The sequence below is a fragment of the Mustelus asterias genome, chromosome 17 (genome assembly GCF_964213995.1).
Source record: "Mustelus asterias chromosome 17, sMusAst1.hap1.1, whole genome shotgun sequence".
Lineage (NCBI taxonomy): Eukaryota > Metazoa > Chordata > Chondrichthyes > Carcharhiniformes > Triakidae > Mustelus > Mustelus asterias.
The window spans coordinates 76,334,490-76,356,674 of record NC_135817.1 but is presented as its reverse complement, the minus strand read 5'-3'; the positions used below and the strand labels follow the sequence as shown (position 1 = coordinate 76,356,674).

General features: G+C 48.6%; 1 protein-coding gene and 2 non-coding genes across 5 annotated transcripts in view; all 3 read left to right on the top strand.

Annotated features, from left to right (window-relative positions):
- LOC144506631 (interferon-induced GTP-binding protein Mx3-like) overlaps positions 1-22,185 on the top strand; it is a 49,802-nt gene that overhangs the window by 6,571 nt on the left and 21,046 nt on the right. For all 3 annotated transcript variants that reach the window (XM_078233001.1, XM_078232998.1, XM_078232999.1), the window contains exons 2-5: positions 1,792-1,984; positions 4,104-4,241; positions 12,000-12,151; positions 16,696-16,834. In XM_078233001.1, the coding sequence (XP_078089127.1) occupies positions 1,795-1,984; positions 4,104-4,241; positions 12,000-12,151; positions 16,696-16,834 (619 nt within the window). In that variant the 5' untranslated portion in view covers positions 1,792-1,794. The remainder of the gene's footprint in view (positions 1-1,791; positions 1,985-4,103; positions 4,242-11,999; positions 12,152-16,695; positions 16,835-22,185) is intronic.
- Positions 15,461-15,653, top strand: LOC144506736 (U2 spliceosomal RNA). Its single transcript, XR_013499961.1, has one exon. It is a non-coding gene; the product is annotated as a U2 spliceosomal RNA (small nuclear RNA).
- LOC144506705 (U2 spliceosomal RNA) lies at positions 15,782-15,969 on the top strand. Its single transcript, XR_013499946.1, has one exon. It is a non-coding gene; the product is annotated as a U2 spliceosomal RNA (small nuclear RNA).

The following is a 22,185-nucleotide window of genomic DNA, read 5'->3' as shown; positions in this document are numbered from 1 at the left end:
AAGCAGGGATGTCTTGATGCACCTGTACAGGGCATTGGTGAGGCCGCAGCTGGAATACTGTGTGCAGTATTGGTCCCCTTATATGAGGAAGGATATATTGGCATTGGAGGGAGTGCAGAGAAGGTTCACCAGGTTGATACCGGAGATGAGGGGTTTGGATTATGAGGAGAGGCTGAGGAGATTGGGTTTGTACTCGTTGGAGTTTAGAAGGATGAGGGGGGATCTTATGGAGACTTATAAGATAATGCGGGGGCTGGATAGGGTGGAGGCGGAGAGATTCTTTCCACTTAGTAAGGAAGTTAAAACTAGAGGACACAGCCTCAAAATAAAGGGGGGTCGGTTTAAGACAGAGTTGAGGAGGAACTTCTTCTCCCAGAGGGTGGTGAATCTCTGGAATTCTCTGCCCACTGAGGTGGTGGAGGCTACCTCGCTGAATATGTTTAAAGCGCGGATGGATGGATTCCTGATCGGTAAGGGAATTAAGGGTTATGGGGATCAGGCGGGTAAGTGGTACTGATCCACGTCAGATCAGCCATGATCTTATTGAATGGCGGGGCAGGCTCGAGGGGCTAGATGGCCTACTCCTGCTCCTATTTCTTATGTTCTTATGTTCTTATGTACCCGAACAGGTGCCGGAGTGTGGCGACTAGGGGATTTTCACAGTAACTTCATTGCAGTGTGAATGTAAGCCTACTTGTGACTAATAAATAAACTTTACTTGACTATGGTATTAAAATAATAAAGTTTATTTATTGTCGCAAGTAGGCTTACATGAACACTGCAATGAAGTTACTGTGAAATTCCCCTAGTCGCCACACTCCGGCGCCTGTTCGGGTCAATGCACCCTGACCAGCATGTCTTTCAGACCGTGGGATGAAATTGGAGCACCCGGAGGAAACCCACGCAGACACGGGGAGAACATGCAAACTCCACACGGACAGTAACCCAAGCTGGGAATGGAACCCGGGTCCCTGGCGCTGTGAGGCAGCAGTGCTAACCACTGTGCCACCGTGCCATCCAAGACCCCTTATCATCTGATCACAACAGGTTAAGTGCATTGGCCATGCTAAATTCTCCCTCAGTGTACCCGAACAGGTGCCGGAGTGTGGCGATTAGGGGATTTTCACAGTAATTTCATTGCAGTGTTAATGTAAGCCTACCTGTGACTAATAAATAAATAAACTTATAAAAAATTGATTTAAAAAAAGACTAAAAAGTCACATTGCAGTGACTTGGGCTCACAGTCAATGATGGCTGCACATTTGCATCACTATACATTCTGCATTCCAATTTATACGGAGCCTTGCATGACTTCAGAATGTTTCAGAGCACTACACAGTCAATTTAGGAGATCCGAGGGCACAGTCTCAGAGTAAAGGGATGACCCTTTAGAACCGACATGAGGAGGAATTTCTTCAGCCAGAGGGTAGTGAATCTGTGGAATCCATTGCCACAGGAGGGTGTGGAGGCCAGGTCATTGAGTGTATTCAAGACAGTGATTCAAGATAGGTTCTTGATTGGTAAGGGGATCAAAGGTTACGGGGAAAAGGCAGGAGAATGGGGTTGAGAAACTGACCAGCCATGATTGAATGGTGAAGCAGACATGATGGGCCGAATGGCCTAATTCTGCTCCTATATCTGATGGTCTTATGGTCTTATTTATAAGATGTGAGACTGTTTACAGGTGACCAGGCCATCTAACGAAGTGTCACCATGTATAGGATACATTTCACCACTCCTTTCTCTGAAGGCGACAATTGAGGAGGCTTGATTACATTGCTCTGCTTCCAGGAAATGGCCTGCCTGTTGTACACTGAGTATGAAGAGAAAATTCGTCCTTACATCGATCTCATCGATTCGTTGAGAGAATTAGGATTGGAGAAGGACTTACCGTTACCCACCATTGCTGTGATTGGGGACCAGAGCTCGGGGAAGAGTTCGGTGCTCGAGATGCTGTCGGAGGTAGCTCTTCCCAGGGGCACTGGTAAGAAACCCGTCATGTTCATTCACTGTGCCTTCCAGCTTATCACAGTAAGAAGTCTAACAACACCAGGTTAAAGTCCAACAGGTTTATTTGGTAGCAAACACTACCAAGTGGCGTTTGCTACCAAATAAACCTGTTGGACTTTAACCTGGTGTTGTTAGACTTCTTACTGTGTTTACCCCAGTCCAACGCCGGCATCTCCACATCATGACTATCTTCGAGGTTATGCCATGGAATAGTTGCCTTCACATGGGGAGACGATGGCCTGGTGGTATTATCACTCGACTATTAATCCAGAAACTCAGCTGATGTCCCAGGGAGCCGTGTTCAAATCCCGCCACGGTAGCTGGTGGAATTTGAATTAAATTTAAAAAAAATCTGGAATTAAGAATCTACTGCTGACCATGAAACAATTGTCGATTGTCGGAAAAACTCATCTGATTCACTAATGTCCTTTACAGAAGGAAATCTGCCATTCTTACCTGGTCTGGCCTACATGTGACTCCAGAGCCACAGCAATGTGGTTGACTCTCAACTGCCCTCTGAACAAGGCAAACTAAAGATAGAAACATAGAAATATAGAAAACTACAGCACAAAACAGGCCCTTCGGCCCCACAAGTTGTGCCGAACATATCCCTACCTTTAACCCTCCATCCTATTAAGTCCCATGTACTCATCCAGGAGTCTCTTAAAAGACCCTATTGAGTTTGCCTCCACCACCACTGACGGCAGCCGATTCCAATCGCCCACCACCCTCTGTGTGAAAAACTTCCCCCTAACATTTCCCCTGTACCTACCCACCAGCACCTTAAACCTGTGTCCTCTCGTAGCAGACATTTCCAACCTGGGAAAAAGCCTCCGAGAGTCCACCTGATCTATGCCTCTGAACATCTTATATACCTCCATTAGGTCTCCTCTCATCATACGTCTCTCCAAGGAGAAAAGACCGAGCTCCCTCAGCCTATCCTCATAAGGCATGCCACTCAATCCAGGCAACATCCTTGTAAATCTCCTCTGCACCCTTTCAATCTTTTCCACATCCTTCCTGTAATGAGGCGACCAGAACTGAGCACAGTTCTCCAAGGGGGGTCTGACGAGGGTCTTATATAGCTGCATCATTATCCTCGGACTCCTAAACTCAATCCCTCAATTGATAATGGCCAGCACACCATACGCCTTCTTAACCACCTCCTCCACCTGCGGGACCGATTTTAGAGTCCTATGGACCCGGACCCCAAGGTCCTTCTGATCCTCTACCGTACTAAGAGTCTTTCCCTTTATATTGTACTCCTTCATCCCATTTGACCTGCCAAATGGACCACTACGCATTTATCTGGGTTGAAGTCCATCTGCCACTTCTCCGCCCAGTCTTGCATCCTATCTATGTCCCTCTGTAACTTCTGACATCCCTCCAGACTATCCACAATCCCACCAACCTTCGTGTCGTCGGCAAACTTACCAACCCATCCCACCACTTCCTCATCCAGGTCATTTATGAAAATGACAAACAGCAAGGGTCCCAGAACAGATCCCTGGGGCACTCCACTGGTGACCGACCTCCATTTAGAAAAAGACCCATCTATAAAGATGGGCAATAAATGCTGACCAGCCAGTGACGCCCATGCCCTATGAATTAATTTTAAAAATATATATATTGTGCCCAAAATAGAATCCCTACAGAGCAGAAGGAGGCCATTCGGCCCATCGAGCCTGCGCAGACAACATTCCCACCCAGACCCAATCTCTGTAAACCTCTATATTTATCCTGCTAGTCCCCTTGACATTAAGGGGCAATTTAGCATGGCCAATCAACCTAACCCGCACATCTTTGGATTGTGGGAGGAAACCAGAGCACCCGGAGGAAACCCACGCAGACACGGGGAGAATGTGCAAACTCCACACAGACAGTGACTCAAGCCAGGAATCGAACCCGAGTTCTTGGCGCTGTGAGGCAGCAGTGCTAACCACTGTGCCACCGTGCCACCCCAAAAATACATTTCTTTCTCCCTGTTGCATTGGTAGAGGTATATCTGTCCACTTATCACACTATCTCCAATATTCCAAACAATTAGAGCAGTTTACTTTGCAGGCTAATCTCACTGTAATGTTTTATATCAGGTATCGTGACCAGGTGCCCTCTTGAGTTGAGGCTGAAGAATGGGGAGAATGGATCAACGTGGAAGGGTCAGTTACGTTATCGAAATGCTTCAGTGACACTGAACAGCCCACAGGAAGTGGAAGAAGAAATTAAAACAGGTACAAAGTTTCGAGCAATTATTCACGGATATGAATATAATTAGATGGAATGTGTTTGGGAAAAAGCACGGTGCAGTGTGTTGGGGGGGAATGGGTGATGCAGTGAGTTATACACCTCTGGGATGTGGATTCAGATACGACCCAGGAGGACTGGATGCAAACCTCCTGCTCCTGTGGCTGGGGGAGTGCTCTGCAAAATTCTTCTGGAGAGTCCCAGGGCTGTTCGCTTTGGGATCACAGCACAAACCCACTCCTAATTCTGCAATTAGTTGGGTCAATGTTGGAGGAATCGAACAAACTGAGGGCCATTTTGATTCTAAGTGCTGGGCAGACTGGAAACTGGGAGTGTTTCAGATCCGACTTTTAGACTCATTCTCAGGCGCCCCCATACGCACTCTGCCTGAAAAAATATCAGCGATTCTGAATCCCGTTGCACAAGCCTGTGGTCGGGGCTAAACGCGCCCGAAACCCTCCAGCTCCGATTGGCGCCTCCCACTGCGCATGCGCAGAAAAACAAAAGATAGAATGCTGCTCCCCTGCCAATTCGCTCGCGGGCCGGATAATGCCCCCCACCCCAACATTACTGACCCCCTTATTCCCCCACCCCCTCCGCCACCCAGACCGATCACGGGCCCCTCCCCCACTTCCGCCTCACTGATCACAGGCAGAGTGGCAGCGAATCCCCCCCCCCCCCCCCCCCCCCACACCGATCTCCAGCAGAGAGCCATCGGACCCACCTTCCCCCATCCCCCTCACCGAACTCAAGCAGAGAGCCGTCGGACGTCTGGCACTTCCATCCTCGCTAACTGGAGCGCCCTGAATCGGAGCGTGTCTGTTTCGCGCCAAATCTGGGTGGGCGAACGCGGTGGTAAAGGGGGAAGTGTGGTGAACCATCGTTGGTTACCACTGGGGGTTGTTCTTATGTTACTGTTGGGTTAGGGTGTTGTCACTGTGGGGGTTGTATAATGTTGTTGGGTTAGGGTGTTTACCTGTGGTAAATGTTATTATGGCACATCCCGGTGGGGCCCCGCCTCCGGAGGAGAGGTATAAGACCCTCTGCTCCGGCAGGACCCCTCCAGTCTGAACTGGTGTACTCGTGTTAGTTAGTTCCATTGTTTGATAATAAAAGCCTTCAATATCTGAAGCCTTGTTCCACGTGCTTGATTGTCGCGCATCAATTTTATTATCAAACATAAAACTCTCAACAGTAAAAAGGGAGTATGGAACAGATATTAAAACCAGAACGTCTGGCGTTGGACCCACGTGCGGTCGGTGCCGCTAACACCTTCGACCACTGGTGGAAGTGTTTCGAAGACTACCTGGCAGCCTCTGTAGCTATTACTACAGACAGCGACAAACTCCAGGTCCTCCACGCAAGGGTAAGCGACACGATTTATCTTGCGATTCGTGCGGCCACCACTTACCCGAGGGCCGTCGAGCTCTTGAAGAAACGATACACGAGACCACCCAACGAGATACACGCTCGTTACCTCCTCGCTACACGACGTCGGCAGTCGGGCGAAACCATGGAGGACTACGCAAATGAGCTCCTGCAGCTTGCCAGGGGTTGCGATTGTAAAGACGTATCAGCCGAACAATATATGTACGACCTCGCCCGAGACGCGTTCGTAGCAGGGGTAGGGTCCTCGTACATCCGGCTTAAGTTACTGGAGAAAGGGAACCTCAACTTGACCCAAGCGATGGAGATGGCTGAGATGCTGGAAGCAGCGTCGAAAAGCTTGGCTCTGTACCCCGAGGACCACGTGGAGACAACGTGGCAAGAGCAAGCTCAAATCCCTCCTCGCCCCGCGGGCTCGCGCTCCCATATCGATCCGACGACGGCGGCAGCTCCAGGCGGCCAGCGATGCTATTTTTGCGGTGGGGCCAAGCATCCACGGCAACAGTGTCCTGCAAAAACGGCAATCTGCAGCCAGTGTGGTAAAAAGGGCCACTATGCTAAAGTTTGCAGGTCGAAGTCCAAAAACGGCAGTGCAGCTTGTAACCCTCCAGAGCGGAGACAATCTCCTTCGGCGTCGCAGTACCCACGAGGTCCGACCACGTGCGAATCCAGGACGGCGCCATCGTGGCTGACGGAGGAGGAGGAAGACCACCAGGAGTCGCTACGTTTGGCGCCCTCGCCCACGTGCGATTCATGGGGGCGGCCATCATGGTCCACGACGACTAGGAGCGACCAGCAGGGGTCCTCAGCATCAACATCGGCTGCATGCAGTGACGCCCAGGGGCCAACGGTGGCGTCGATCTCCCTGGACCAGACAAAGCACCACAGGCTTGAGAATTCCATGATGAATATCAAGGTAAATGGTCGTACTGTGTATTGTCTGTTTGACAGTGGGAGCACCGAGAGTTTCATACACCCTGACACTGCAAAAAGGTGTGGACTCCGGGTTCTACCTGCCAAGCAGACAATTTCCATGGCATCACGGTCCCGGTCTGTACCGATCCAAGGACGGTGTATGGTAACCCTAGAGGTACAGGGCACAATTTACGAGCAATACAGGCTCCTTGTGTTACCTCACCTTTGTGCGCCAATTCTCCTCGGACTAAATTTTATGGTCCACATGAAGAGTGTGATCCTACAGTACGGTGGGCCACTCCCTTCACTGGCAGTAGGGAATCAGCCGCAGCCTCCAAATTGCCCAAAGCGCCCCGCATGCAATCTTTCCACTCTGAAAATCACCACACCTTCTTTATTTAAGAATCTGGTACCAGGCTGCAAGCCCATCGCTACTAAGAGTAGGCGTTACAGCGCTGAAGACCGGATCTTTATTAGATCTGAGGTTCAGCGGCTCCTCGAGGAAGGGATCATACAGGCCAGTGCTAGTCCGTGGAGAGCGCAGGTCGTGGTAGTCAAAAGCGGGAACAAACCTCGGATGGTCATCGACTACAGTCAGACCATTAACCGTTATACGCAGCTGGATGCGTATCCTCTCCCGCGCATTTCTGATATGGTCAATCAGATTGCGCAGTACCGAGTGTTCTCTACCATAGACCTTAAGTCCGCCTACCATCAACTCCCCATCCGCCCAGAGGACCGACAATATACGGCTTTTGAGGCGGATGGTCGTCTATACCATTTTCTCAGGGTTCCATTTGGTGTCACCAATGGGGTCTCGGTCTTCCAGCGTGCTATGGACCGAATGGTGGACCAGAACGGGTTGCGGGCTACCTTCCCGTACCTGGATAACGTCACCATCTGCGGCCATGACCAGCAGGACCATGACACGAATCTCCAACACTTTCTGCGCACTGCATCTCGCCTGAATCTGACCTATAACAGGGAGAAGTGCGTATTCCGTACGCGCAGGTTAGCCATCCTTGGATACGTGGTGGAAAACGGGGTCATTGGCCCTGATCCAGACCGTATGCGCCCCCTTACTGAACTTCCCTTGCCCGCTAGCACGAAAGCACTGAGGAGATGCCTCGGGTTCTTTTCGTATTATGCGCAGTGGGTCCCCAACTACGCGGACAAAGCCCGTCCGCTCATCAAGTCCACGACCTTCCCACTCACGCCGGAGGCCCAATTGGCCTTCAAGGCTTTGAAAAGCGACATTTCGAAAGTCACGATGCACGCGGTGGATGAATCCATCCCTTTCCAGGTGGAGAGTGATGCATCTGATTTCGCCCTAGCCGCCACACTAAACCAGGCAGGCAGGCCCGTCGCGTTCTTTTCCCGCACCCTTCAAGGCCCCGAAATTCGGCACTCAGCGGTGGAGAAGGATGCTCAGGCCATTGTGGAGGCAGTCAGACACTGGCGCCATTACCTGGCGGGGAAGCGGTTCACTCTGATCACGGATCAACGATCCGTGGCGTTTATGTTCAGTAACACGCAGAGGGGCAAGATCAAGAACGATAAGATCTTGCGGTGGAGAATTGAGCTCTCCACCTATAATTACGATATTATGTATCGTCCAGGGAAGCTCAATGAGCCCTCGGATGCCCTCTCGCGCGGAACATGCGCCATCATGCAGGAGGACCGCTTGAAGGCCCTCCACAATGACCTGTGTCATCCTGGAGTCACCCGACTCTACCACTTCGTCAAAGCCCGCAACCTGCTCTACTCGGTGGAGGATGTCAGGTCAGTGACGAGAAGCTGTCGGATTTGCGCGGAATGCAAACCGCACTTTTATCGACCGGACCGGGCACAATTGGTCAAGGCCACTCGCCCTTTCGAGAGGCTGAGTGTGGATTTTAAGGGCCCCCTTCCCTCAACGGACCGGAACATCTATTTCCTCAATATAATAGATGAGTACTCCCGGTTCCCGTTTGTTGTCCCCTGTGCGGACATGTCGACTGCCACCGTGATTAAGGCATTCAGTGAGCTTTTTACCCTGTTCGGGTACCCCTGCTACATTCATAGCGACAGGGGCTCGTCGTTCATGAGCAACGACTTGAGGCAATTCCTGCTCTCATACGGGATTGCCTCTAATAGAACCACGAGTTACAACCCTAGGGGTAACGGACAGGTGGAAAGGGAGAATGCTACAGTCTGGAAGGCTGTCCTACTGGCGCTGAAATCCAGGGGCCTTCCAGTCTCCCGTTGGCAGGAGGTCCTTCCAAATGCGCTCCATTCTATCCGCTCCCTCCTGTGTACGGCAACCAATGCTACTCCCCACGAGAGGATGTTCTCATTCCCTCGGAAGTCGTCCTCGGGGATCTCATTACCAGCCTGGTTGACGTACCCAGGACCCGTCCTTCTGCGGCGACATGTGAGGGCTCGCAGGTCCGACCCCTTGGTCGAACCGGTCCAACTCCTCCACGCCAACCCTCAGTATGCCTATGTGGCATATCCTGACGGGCGAGAGGACACTGTCTCCATTCGAGACCTGGCGCCCGCAGGGGACGTAGCAACTCCTGTCGCTCCCATACCCCCTGTCACGAATCCCCTACTACTTATTTCTTCCCCAGACGTGGCGCGGTCAGCACCGGGACCAGTGCATAACAGTTATACTCCCATGTACAGCTTGCCTGAGACTCGGAGATCGGCGCCACCACAGAAGGTTCCAGGCTCCCCTGCACCATCGCCTCACCAGGGTCAACCGGCCCGGGAGTCCTTGAGGGGACAGCCAGACGCTGTTTTGGAGAGAACGCCACCGCAAGCACCTGCTCCGGTTTCGCAACCGGTGTTGAGGAGATCACAGCGACGGTGCGGTCCTCCAGACCGTCTGGACTTGTGAATTTTGTACATATATGACCTGTTTTTTGCACCCCGCCGGCCTTTGTTTTTAAGAGCGTGTCTGTTTCGCGCCAAATCTGGGTGGGCGAACGCGGTGGTAAAGGGGGAAGTGCCGGTAAAATTGGGCGTGCAGCCCATTAAGTCAATTTAAGTGGTCGTCGCGCCAGTTTCGGGCGCGGTCCTGATCGTGGCCATTTTCGGGCCTTGGTAAAGGGGGAACCGCCGGGCAGGCGGGCGCAGACCGCACTACTCGCCTCACACCCGACTTTACCAAGTTTGCGCGCCCAAAAACGGGATGCAACTTGATGATAAAATCGGGCCCTGAGTCTCCAAGACCGTAGAGGGCTTCCACAAAGAGGTTTATTCAAGCTTGTCCAACATGCATGAGGGAGAGCACTCAGAGTTAGAAATGAAGATTGCTTCTGAGCTACTCTGCCCCTGATGGGTTCTTACAGAATTCTTGCACCTTTTCATGATCCAATGTTTAAATACAAGATTCAATTCTGTCATCATTTTGTTACTCTTAAGTTCTGCCTTTGTCACATTGCGCTATCTCAGTTGCCCTGTGTGCTTTTATCTTTAATCATTTTCTTGTTCATATCCTGTGTTGATTATGTCAATCCCGTTGTAACATCAAGTCACTATAAGTACTTTTGAACATTTCAACTGTGGACGTCAATCATGGGTGAGGGTGGCACAGTGGCACAGTTGGTTAGCACGGCTGCCTCACAGCGCCAGGACCTGGGTTTAGTTCTGGGTAACTATCTGTGTGGAGTTTGCATGTTCTCCCCATGTCTGCGTGGGTTTCCTCCAGGTGCTCCAGTTTCACCTCACAGTCCGAAGATGTGCAGCTCAGGTGGATTGTCCATGCTAAATTATCCCTTAATGTCTCAGGATGTGTAGGTTAGGGGAATTAACGGGGTAAATACGTGGGGTTACGGGGATAGAGCCTTAACCAACTCTCTGAAAGATGCTTTTTCAGAGAGTTGGTGCAGACTCAATGGGCCGAATGGCCTCTTTCTGCACTGTAGGAATTCTATGAATTACCACAGTTACCCTGATGCTTGATTAGGCTCTCGGAGGCACAGTGGATCCTGTGCAGATAGGATCCTCCAGACAGCGTCGGGTTAGTAAACAGTATCAATTTCTATATTGTTGCTCCAATCTCTGAAGATTAGCACCTGGGATGTGGTTGTTTAGAGGAGAGTTTATTTGAAGTTTGCCTCCATTGCCTCAGCCAAGCTGCTTTTTTAACCCTTTATATCCCTTCCAATCTTGTTGCGCCTGAGTTGCCTTTTAACCCTGCTTTTTAAAAATTCATATGTGGGACATGGGCGTCACTGGCTGGCCAGCATTTATTGCCTAGTTGCCCCTGACCTGAGTGGCTTGCTAGGTCATTTCAGAGGGACAGTTGAGACATTGCTGTGGCTCTGGAGTCACATGCAGGCCAGACCAGGTAAGGAGGGCAGATTTCCTTCCCTAAAAGGCATTGGTGAATCAGATAGGTTTTTCTGACAATCGGCAATTGTTTCATGGTCATCAGTAGATTTTTAATTCCAGATATTTTTTGTTGAATTTAAATTCCACCATCTGCCATGGCGGGATTCGAACCTGGGTCCTCAGAATATTAGTTGAGTTTCTGGACTAATAGTCTATCGATAATACCACTCGGCCATCACCTTTCAGCCAAGCCGTGTGCTCTCAATGCTCCCAATATGCAATGCTTGATGGGACTTTGCAGGGATGCGCTCCTGCAGGATCTTCAGCTTAAACTGCCTTGAGGACCTCGTTAAATCCAGTGCATTGAGTGCTCATGACATCACACGACTGGGTGCAGGATTCTCCCTGGCAACAAACAACCATCAGCACTCTTAAGATAGTAAAAATATCTCAAGGTGCTTGACAGAGCACAAAGCCACACAAAGGCATTTTAGAACAAACAACCCCAACCTTGGTTCAGGAGATAGGTTTCAGTAGCAACTCACCGGAGTGGAGAGAGGTGGAGAGCACAGAGAGGTTGGGAAGAGAATTCCGGAACTTAGGCCTAAGTAGCTGAAGACACAGCCACAAATCAGGATGTTGTCAGAGGCCAGAATGGGAGGAATGCAGAGATCCTAGAAAATTGTGGAGCTGGAAGAGGATGCGGCGTTGGGAGAAAGAGTGGATTGGGACACACCGGTGTGAATTTCCAAATCGTGCAGTGGAATTCCCCGGCCGCGCTGGTCTAAAAGTCAGAAATTCCCGCCCGCCCGTAAATGGGCCTTCACATTGTCCACAACCCGCCCGCTACAATAGCAGTGGCGGGCGGGGTGGGAGAGTTCTGGCCAAGGTATTACCAGATTGAGAGCTAAAGTAGATTGATGAGAACAGGGGTGATCACAGTGCGATCACAGCTTATAAACCCAAGGTCTAATGGTCATGTTACGCCTAGATGATGGCGGCCGTGCATTCAGTGCCTTCCTGAGAGGGTGTCACACGATCTGCTATCTATATAGAAAATGGAGATGATAACATTGCGGAGTGCAGTGATGAAATAAATGCAAGCGTGTTTTCTTTTTATACAGCCCAGGACATCCTAGCTGGAAGAACCGGGTTAAGTTCTGAACTGATCAGTCTTCAAGTGGAATCATCTTGCTCTCCGAACCTAACTCTGATAGACCTGCCTGGAATCATCCGGGTCCCCACTGGCAACCAGCCTCAGGATATTGGAAAAATGGTAACCAGATCTGGTGTTAATATGAGCCACTCTCGGATAAATTCTGAGTAACAGCATTTTTACTCATTATTTTACAATTCGGACTTAATCTTCATTCGAATCAGTTACCTTTTTATGTCCATTTGTGGGATGTAGGTGTCGCTGGCTAGACCAGCAGTTTCTTGTGACCATCCCAGATACAACAATGTCACTGCTCCCCCTTTTCCCACTTCGTCAGTAGCAAGAGTTACCCACATTTTTCAAGGCACTGGCCTTGAATTTCAGTTGTCTTCAGATTGGTAACTGGTGTTGTGCCTGCCCAGTAAGAAGTCTCACAACACCAGGTTAAAGTCCAACAGGTTTATTTGGTAGCACGAGCTTTCGGAGTGTTGCTCCTTCTTCAGGTGAGTGAAGAGTTGTGTTCACAAACAGGGCATACATAGACACAAACTCAATTTACAAGATAATGGTTGGAACGTGAGTCTTTACTCTTTCGGAGCGACACTCCGAAAGCTTGTGTTACCAAATAAACCTGTTGGACTTTAACCTGGTGTTGTGAGACTCCTTACTGTGTTTACCCCAGTCCAACGCCGGCATCTCCACATCGTTGTGCCTGCTGCACCTGATGGCCATGCCCTTAGGTGCTGGAGGCACGTAGGTCACATACCTCCCTTCCAAATAAGGGGCTAAGGCGCTCCTTTGTCTGGTAAACAAGTATGTTTGACCAGAGAGTGAACATTGTCTTCGAGATGGCCTATTTCCTGTGTATTCTGTAGTCTGGAGCTGCAGCCTGTTTCTCTCTGTCCAATATTCACTTCAGGCTGCAGCCTGTCCGTTTCTGGACTTGGCCAATTATCCCAGCGTGCTTTGCAAATCGCCATCTTAGGTGGCCCGTTTGGCCGCACTGGTCCCATTTATCTCTTGAAGTATAGGTTTTCTGAAAAACACACACTCTACTGAAGCTTTTCATCTTGCACTCATCAGGGACAGCTTCCAAGACAAACCAACAGCAGCGAAAGCAACAATTTATACTGCAGTGCAAGAGAGTGGTAATTAGTTGGCAAGTGATCTCTGATTGCCAACCAATCAGCACTCTCTTCTCATGCAGTATAAATTGTTGTTCCCTTTAGTGTTGGTCTTGCAAGCTGTCCTGATGAGTGCTACGGTAGCATGGCTCTTTTATCAGCAATACACAAGTTCCATACTACCAAATGACTAAAGATATAAGTTTCTAATATTAATCTCTATTCGTGAATTACTGGAGTTTTCAAGGAATTAGTGCTGGAGTATTGGCAACAAAACTATTAAATCCCCCCACCCCCAGTGTTAGAATGAACCAATCCTGGCTCCAGCATAGCATGGGTTATATCCAGAGCTAATTACAATACTGTACTGTTTATGAAATTGGAGTTCAAACCCCCCCCCATGAAATGATGAAATTCAATTAATCTGGTAGTGGGTGTGGTTTGGCACTGGTATAAGTAAACATGAAAGCTACAGGGACTGTTATACAAAATCAATTCAGTTGAGGGGCCTTCAAGGGAGGGAAATTGCCATCCTTCATAGAAATCATAGAAACCCTACAGTACAGAAAGAGGCCATTCGGCCCATCAAGTCTGCACCGACCACAATCCCACCCAGGCCCCACCCCCACATCTTTTACCCGCTAATCTGGTCTGATACCATAAGTACATAAGAAATAGGAGGAGGAATACATCAAGCCAGCTCTGCCATTCAATACAATGGTGACTCATCTTCTACCTTAGCTCCCCGCTCCCACACCATCTTGATGCCCTTGTAGCCCTTAAGAACATCAAAAATTATAGGCCACAGATGAGTGGCCAAAGAACTAAAAGTGATGGGAGTTATTTCTTTTTCAGCCAGAGGGTGATTGGAGTCTGGAACGAAATTTCTAGAGAGGGTGGTGGAGGCAGGTTTAATAAGGTACTCAGAATAGAATTTAATTGCTACCTATATACAGGTGGTTAGCACTGCTGCTTCACAGCACCAGGGACGCAGTTTCAATTCCGGCCTTGGGTCACTGTCTGTGTTTAGTTTGCACGTTCTCCCCGTGTGTCTGCGTGGGTTTCCTCCGGGTGCTCCGGTTTCCCCCCACACTCCAAAGATGCATAGGTTAGGTGGATTAATCATGGTAAATGCACAGAGTTATGAGGGTAGGGTGGGAAGTTGGACCTGGGGCAGCACGGTGGCACAGTGGTTAGCACTGCTGTCTCACAGCACCAGGGACCCGGGTTCGACTCTGGCCTCGGGTCACTGTCTGTGTGGAGTTTGCATGTTCTCCCCGTGTCAGTGTGGGTTTCCTCTGGGTGCTCCGATTTCCTCCCACAGTCCAAAGATGTGCAGGTTAGGTGGACTGGCCGTGCTAAATTGCCCCTTAGCGTCAGGGGGACTAGCTCGGGCAAATGCATGGGGTTATGGGGATAGGGCCCGGGTGGGATTGTGGTCAGTGCAGACTCGATGGGCCAAATGGCCTCATTCTGCATTGTAGGATTCTAAGATGTTCTTTTAGACAGCCAGTGTAGACTTAATGGGCCAAGTGGCCTCCTTGTGCACGATATAGATTCTGTGATTCTGTATCCAAAAAGCCATCAGTCTCAGTATTGAAAATATTCAAAGTCTCAGCATCTCTGGGATAGAGAATTCCAGAGATTCGCCATGTTCTGAATAAAGAGATTTCTCCTCCTCTCTGTCCTAAATGGCTGACCCTTTATGCTAGGACCCCTAGTTCTTGACCCATTGACCAGGAGAGCAGCCTCTAAGCACTACCCTGTCAACCCCTCTGCGAATTTTATATGTTCAAGACAACTGTAAGCTGTATGGTTAGAGGACAAGGTGGCACAGCGGTTAGCACTGCTGTCTCACAGCACCAGGGACCCGGGTTCTATTCCAGCCTGTTTGTGTGGAGTTTGCACATTCTCCCCGTGTCTGCTTGGGTTTCCTCCAGGTGCTCTGGTTTCCTCCCACAGTCTGAAAGCTCTGCTGGTCAAGTGCATTGACCATGTTAAATTTTCCTTCAGTGTACCCAAACAGGTGCTGGATTTGATTTGATTTATTATTGTCACTTGTATTAGCATACAGTGAAAAGTACTGTTTCTTGCGCGCTACACAGGTGAAGCATACCGTTCATAGAGAAGGAAACGAGAGAGTGCAGAATGTAGTGTTACAGTCATAGCGAGGGCGTCGAGAAAGATCAACTTAGTGCGAGGTAGGTCCATTTAAAAGTCTGATGGCAGCAGGAAAGAAGCCGTTCTTGAGTCGGTTGGTAACTCAATTGCAGTGTTAATGTAAGCTTACTTGTAACACTAATCAATTGCTTCTCGGCCTTTTGGCTAAGATCAAGTGTAGCATGGACAGGCTGCACTTGGTTGAGGTCATTAGGTTACATTTAAGCTTCATTTGAAGCAATTTTTAAAAGCGGCATCTCGGCCTTTTGGCTAAGATGCAAATGAGATCAAGCCTTGGAGGAGGAGGACTTGCACCTACTCCAATCAGCTTAGCTCATGTAGATCTGGCCCAAGACAGGAGTGGAGGCCCTGTCTTGTCAGCTTGGATCGGAAATGTCTCAACTTGTTGAGACTCTGAATTGGACTTGATTTGATTGAATTGGAAAAGTATTAAAAAAACTAATCAATCGCTTCTCTGTCTTTTGGCTAAGATCAAGTGTAGTATCGACATGTTGTGCTTGGTTGAAATCATTAGATTACATTTAAGCTTCATTTGAAGCAATTTTTAAAAGTGGCATCTCGGCCTTTTGGCTAAGATGCAAATGAGGGGCGGCACGGTAGCACAGTGGTTAGCACTGCTGCTTCACAGCTCCAGGGTCCCGGGTTCGATTCCCGGCTCGGGTCACTGTCTGTGTGGAGTTTGCACATTCTCCTCGTGTCTGCGTGGGTTTCCTCCGGGTGCTCCGGTTTCCTCCCACAGTCCAAAGATGTGCGGGTTAGGTTGATTGGCCAGGTTAAAAATTGCCCCTTAGAGTCCTGAGATGCGTAGGTTAGAGGGATTAGCGGGTAAAATATGTGGGGGTAGGGCCTGGGTGGGATTGTGGTCGGTGCAGACTCGATGGGCCGAATGGCCTCCTTCTGCACTGTAGGGTTTCTATGAGATCAAGCCTTGGAGGAGGTGCAATGCCTACTCCAATCAGCTTGGATCATGTAGATCAAGCCCAAGACAGGAGGTGAGAGCCCTGTCTTGTCAGCTTGGATCGGGAATGTCTCAACTTGTTGAGACTCGGAATTGGATTTGATTTGATTGAATTGGAATAAAAATACTAATCAATAAACTTTAAAACTAATCCCAAAGTAAATACGCAGCGACAGCAGTGCGAACGGCACCTTTAGGGTGACGAAACAACCAAGTCAGCTGCAAATACAGTAACATTGAGACAAAATCTTATCACTTTCTCAGGGGAGCTGTGGGATGGGCAATAAATCCTGTCTTTCCACCGGAGTAATTAGAAGAGTAAAGTCGTGGTTCTGCCACAGCATGTCCTTGTGCCAATCTCGAAAGTGTACCTCACTAATTATCTTTAATCTATTTCCCAGATCAAGAATCTCATCAAATCCTACATTGGGAAGGAAGAGACCATCATTTTGGTGGTTATCTCCTGCAATATTGATATCGCCACCACTGAAGCATTGCAAATGGCACAGGAAGCTGACCCGAAAGGGCAAAGGACGCTGGGTAAATAGCAGTAGGAATTCGCTGAATGAAGTCTGTTTTTTTGCTGCTGCTTTTGCGCACTCGATTTTCAGCCAGGTCATCGCTTGGAAACTCTTTCACATTTTCTCTCCCCTTCCACTCCGCAGTGTCATTGTCAAGGATTGCCCGAGTGGATTTTTAAAAAATTTATTAGTGTCACAAGTAAGGCTTACATTAACACTGCAATGAAGTTACTGTGAAAATCCCCTAGTCGCCACACTCCGGCACCTGTTCGGGTACACTGAGGGAGAATTTAGCACGGCCAACGCACCTAACCAGCACGACTTTTGGACTGTGGGAGGAAACCGGAGCACCCGGAGGAAACCCGTGCAGACATGGGGAGAATGTGCAGACTCTGCATAGACAGTGACCCGAGCCGGGAATCGAACCCGGGTCCCTGGCGCTGTGAGGCAGCAGTATATAGCAACAAACACAAAATCCTCCACCCACTCCCCCCAATTCTTCCCTAACAAAACCAACTGTAGAAAGACATCCCCCAATGTACAAGTTCCTACAGCAGCCACCAGAGCCTGTCCGAGTGAGACTTCAGTTCAGTATCTGGTCATTGCTGGTTGCTTGTGAAGTAGACTATCAACGAGTTGGATTCTGTCTAATTTCATCTCAGTGAATTCCTGTCGTGAAAGGGTAATGGTTTAGTTCCATTCCAGAGAACCAGATGGTGAAGGATTGAAAAGAAACCTAACTTTTACCCATTTAAGAACACAACATAAGAGCATAAGAACTAGGAGCAGGAGTAGGCCATCTGGCCTCTCGAGCCTGCTCTGCCATTCAATAAGATCATGGCTCATCTTTTCGTGGACTCAGCTCCACTTACCCGCCCGCTCACCATAACCCTTAATCCTTTACTGTTCAAAAATATATATCCTCACCTTAAAAACATTAAATGAGGTAGCCTCAACTGCTTCACTGGGCAGGGAATTCCATAGATTCACAACCCTTTGTGTGAAGAAGTTCCTCCTCAACTCAGTCCTAAATCTGCTCCCCCTTATTTTGAGACCATACTCCCTAGTTCTGGTTTCACCTACCAGTGGAAACAACTTCCCTGCTTCTATCTTACTTATTCCCTTCATAATCTTATATGTTTCTATAAGATCTCCCCTCATTCTTCTGAATTCCAATGAGAATAGCCCCAGTCTGCTCAGTCTCTCTTCATAAGCCAACCCTCTCAACTCCAGAATCAACCTAGTGAATCTCCTCTGTACCCCCTCCAGTGCCAGTATATCCTTTCTCAAGTAAGGAGACCAAAACTGTACACAGCACTCTAGGTGTGGCCTCACCAGCACCGTATACAGCTGTAACATAACCTCGCTGTTTTTAAACTCCATCCCTCCAGCAATGAAAGACAAAATTCCATTTGCCTTCTTAATTACCTGCTGCACCTGCAAACCAACTTTTTGTGATTCATGCACAAGGATACTCAGGCCCCTCTGCACAGCAGCATGCTGCAATTTTTTAGGATTTAAATAATAGTCCATTTTGCTGTTGTTCCTACCAAAATGTATGACCTCACATTTACCAACATCTGCCAGACCCTTGTCCACTCATTTAAACTATTTGTAGCCTTTTGGAGACTTTCAATGTCCTCTGCACACTTTGCTCTGCCATTCATCTTAGTGTCATCTGTGAATTTTGACACACTACACTTGGTCCCAACTCCAAATTATCTATGTAAATTGTAAACAATTGCAGTCCCAGCACTGATTCCTGAGCCACACCACTAGTCACTGATCACCAACCAGAAAAACACCCATTTACCCCCACTCTTTGCTTTCTGTTAATTAACCAATCTTCTATCCATGCTAATACATTACCCGTAACACCGTGCACCTTTATCTGATGTAGCAGTCTTTGGTGTGGCACCTTGTCAAATGCCTTCTGGAAATCCAAATACACCACATCCACAGGTTCCCCATTGCCCACTGCACATGTAATGTTCTCAAAGAATTCCACCAAATTAGTCAACCATGACCTGCCCTTCATGAACCCATGCTGCGTCTTCCCAATGGAACAATTTATATCCAGATGTCTCACTATTTCTTTCTTGATCATAGATTCAAGCATTTTCCCTGCGACGGAAGTTAAGCTAACCGGCCTATAGTTACCTGCCCTTTGTCTACCTTTTTGAGCAGTGGCGTCACATTTGCTGTTTTCCAATCTGCAGGAACCACCCTAGAGTCCAGCGAATTTTGGTAAATTACCACTGGTGCATTTGCTATTACCCCCGCCATCTCTTTTCGTACCCTGGGATGCATTCCACCAGGACTGGGAGACTGGGCGGCACGGTGGCACAGTGGTTAGCACTGCTGCTTCACAGCTCCAGGGACCTGGGTTCGATTCCCGGCGTGGGTCGCTGTCTGTGTGGAGTTTGCACATTCTCCTCGTGTCTGTGTGGGTTTCCTCCGGGTGCTCCGGTTTCCTCCCACAGTCCAAAGATGTGTGGGTTCGGTTGATTGGCCAGGTTAAAATAGCCTCTTAGTGTCCTGGGATGCATAGGTTAGAGGGATTAGTGGGTAAAATATGTAGGGATATGGGGGTAGGGCCTGGGTGGGATTGTGGTCGGTGCAGACTCGATGGGCCGAATGGCCTCTTTCTGTACTGTAGGGATTCTATGATTCTATGACTTGTCTACCTTTAGCCCCATTAACTTGCCCAACACTACCTCTTTCATGATAATGATAGTTTCTAGGTTCTCACCTGCCATAGCCTTCCTGTCATCAATTTTTGGCATGTTATTTGTGTCTTCCACTGTGAAGACCGACACAAAATACCTGTTCAATGCCTCAGCCATTTCCTAATTTCCAGTTATTACATCCCCCTTCTCATCCTCTAAAGGACCAATGTTTACTTTAGCCACTCTTTTTCATTTTATATATTTGTAGAAACGTTTGCTATCTGTTTTTATATTCTGAGCTAGTTTACTCTCATAATCCATCCTACTTTTCTTTATAGCTTTTTTCGTGGCTTTCTGTTGACCTTAAAGAAATCCCAATCCTCTAGATTCCCACTAATCTTTGCCACTTTGTATGCATTTTCTTTCAATTTGATACCCTCCTTTATTTCCTTAGATATCCATGGCTGATTATCTCTTTTTCTACATTCCTTCCTTATCACTGGTATATTTATTTGCGAGATGGTATTAAATTGACCTGTTAACCCCAAACACTACACTTCAGACTGCTCTTAGTTGTACCTCTCTTATAAATCCGTTACCAATTAAGTGTCCCATTTGATAGGGGTACAACAGGCCCACTGTAATGTAAACAGATTAAAGACAAGCAAACTGAAAGGTTCAGGAAATTTGTCAATTATAACGTCATGATGCACTCCAGCCCCCTCCTCCACCAACTTGCCCGTGTGCCTCTCTCTCCAGAGTCACCCAGGCGAGGATCTGACCTTGGAAGAGAGGCAGGCAGTCAGGCCGAGTACCCCCTCTTGACTGTCCATTGCCTGACCAGGCCCAGGAGCAGACCGCGAAGGGAGTGGGAGGCGATGGCCCAGTGGTATTATCGGCAGACTATTAACCCAGAAACTCAGCTCATGTTCTGAAGACCCATGTACAAATCTCGCCACGGCAGATGGTGGAATTTGAATTCAATCTAAAAAATCTGGACTTAAGAATCTATTGAGGGCCATTGTCGATTGTTGGAAAAAAACATCTGGTTCACTAATGTCCTTCAGGGGAGGAAATCTGCCGTCCTTACCTGGTCTGGCCTACATGTGACTCCAGAGCCACAACAATGTGGTTGACTCTCAACTGCCCTCTGAAATGGCCTAGCGAGCCATTCAGTTGTATCAACGATTCAAGAAGGCAGCTTACCACCACCTTCTCAAGAGCTATTAGGGATGGGTAATAAATGGTGGCCAGTTAACGACACCCATGTCCCACGAATGAATAAAAAAAAGGGGGTCCACCTCTCTTCCCATGCACCCCTCCCCCCCGCCCCACACCCCCAGTCGCACTGGGTGGCCCTAACCTGCGCATCCTGGGACACTAAGGGGCAATTTAGCATGGGGTGGGGGGGTGGGGGGGGGGGGTGGGGGGGGGGGGGGGTGGGGGGGTGGGGGGGGGGTGGGGGGAGGGGCGGGTGGGTATAAACTGACAAAAGGGAAAACATGTGACAGAAGGAAAACAGGAGAGATTACATGACGAAGGATTTCATGTTAGAAGGTCAAAGGGAGTGGTACTGGGACAAGTGAACCAATGGAAGATGTGTGTCGAGGAAGTGTGGATGGCAGGACACTAAACAGCTGCCAGCTAGAGGAAGGGAAGGGAAGGATGGAAAATTTGGCAATAAAGGGAAGGCTATCATGGCCTCGGAATGTGGTGAAAGGAAGGTGGGTCGAACTCGACGGGGGCTGACCAGTATCATTATGTTGGATGAAAGCAAAATTTTGCAGATGCTGGAAATCTGAAATAAAAGCAGAACCTGCTGGAAAACTCAGCAGGTCTGGCAGCATCTGTGGAGAGAGAAACAGTTTGAGTCCATACAAGCTCTGAAGAAGAGTCATACAGACCTGAAGCATTTACCATTTCTCTCTCTTTATGCTGGACTATCATTGGACAGGAGGGACTTTCATCCCATTGAAGCAATTGGGTTGGGACAAAGATTTAGAGTCACAGAGTCATAGAGGTTTACAGCATAGAAACAGGCCCTTCGGCCCAACTTGTCCATGCCGCCCTTTTTTCTTTAAACCCCTAAGCTAATCCCAATTGCCTGCATTTGGTCCATATTCCTCTATACCCATCTTACCCATGTAACTATCTAAATGCTTTTTAAAAGATAAAATTGTACCCGCCTCTACTACTACCTTTGGCAGCTTGTTCCAGACACTCACCACCCTCTGTGTGAAAAAATTGCCCCTCTGGACACTTTTGTATCTCTCCCCTCTCACCTTAAACCTATAACCTCTAGTTTTAGACTCCCCTACCTTTGGGAAAAGATATTGACTATCTACCTTGTCGATGCCCCTCATTATTTTATAGACCTCTATAAGGTCACCCCTCAGCCTCCTACGCTCCAGAGAGAAAAGTCCCAGTCTATTCAGCCTCTCCTTATATCCACCAAGTCCCAGTAGCATCCTAGTAAATCTTTTCTGCACTCTTTCTTGTTTAATAATATCCTTTCTATAATAGGGTGACCAGAATTGCACACAGTATTCCAAGTGTGGCCTTACCAATGTCTTGTACAACTTCAAGAAGACGTCCCAACTCCTGTATTCAATGTTCTGACCAATGAAACCAAGCATGCCGAATGCCTTCTTCACCACTCTGTCCACCTGTGACTCCACTTTCAAGGAGCTATGAACCTGTA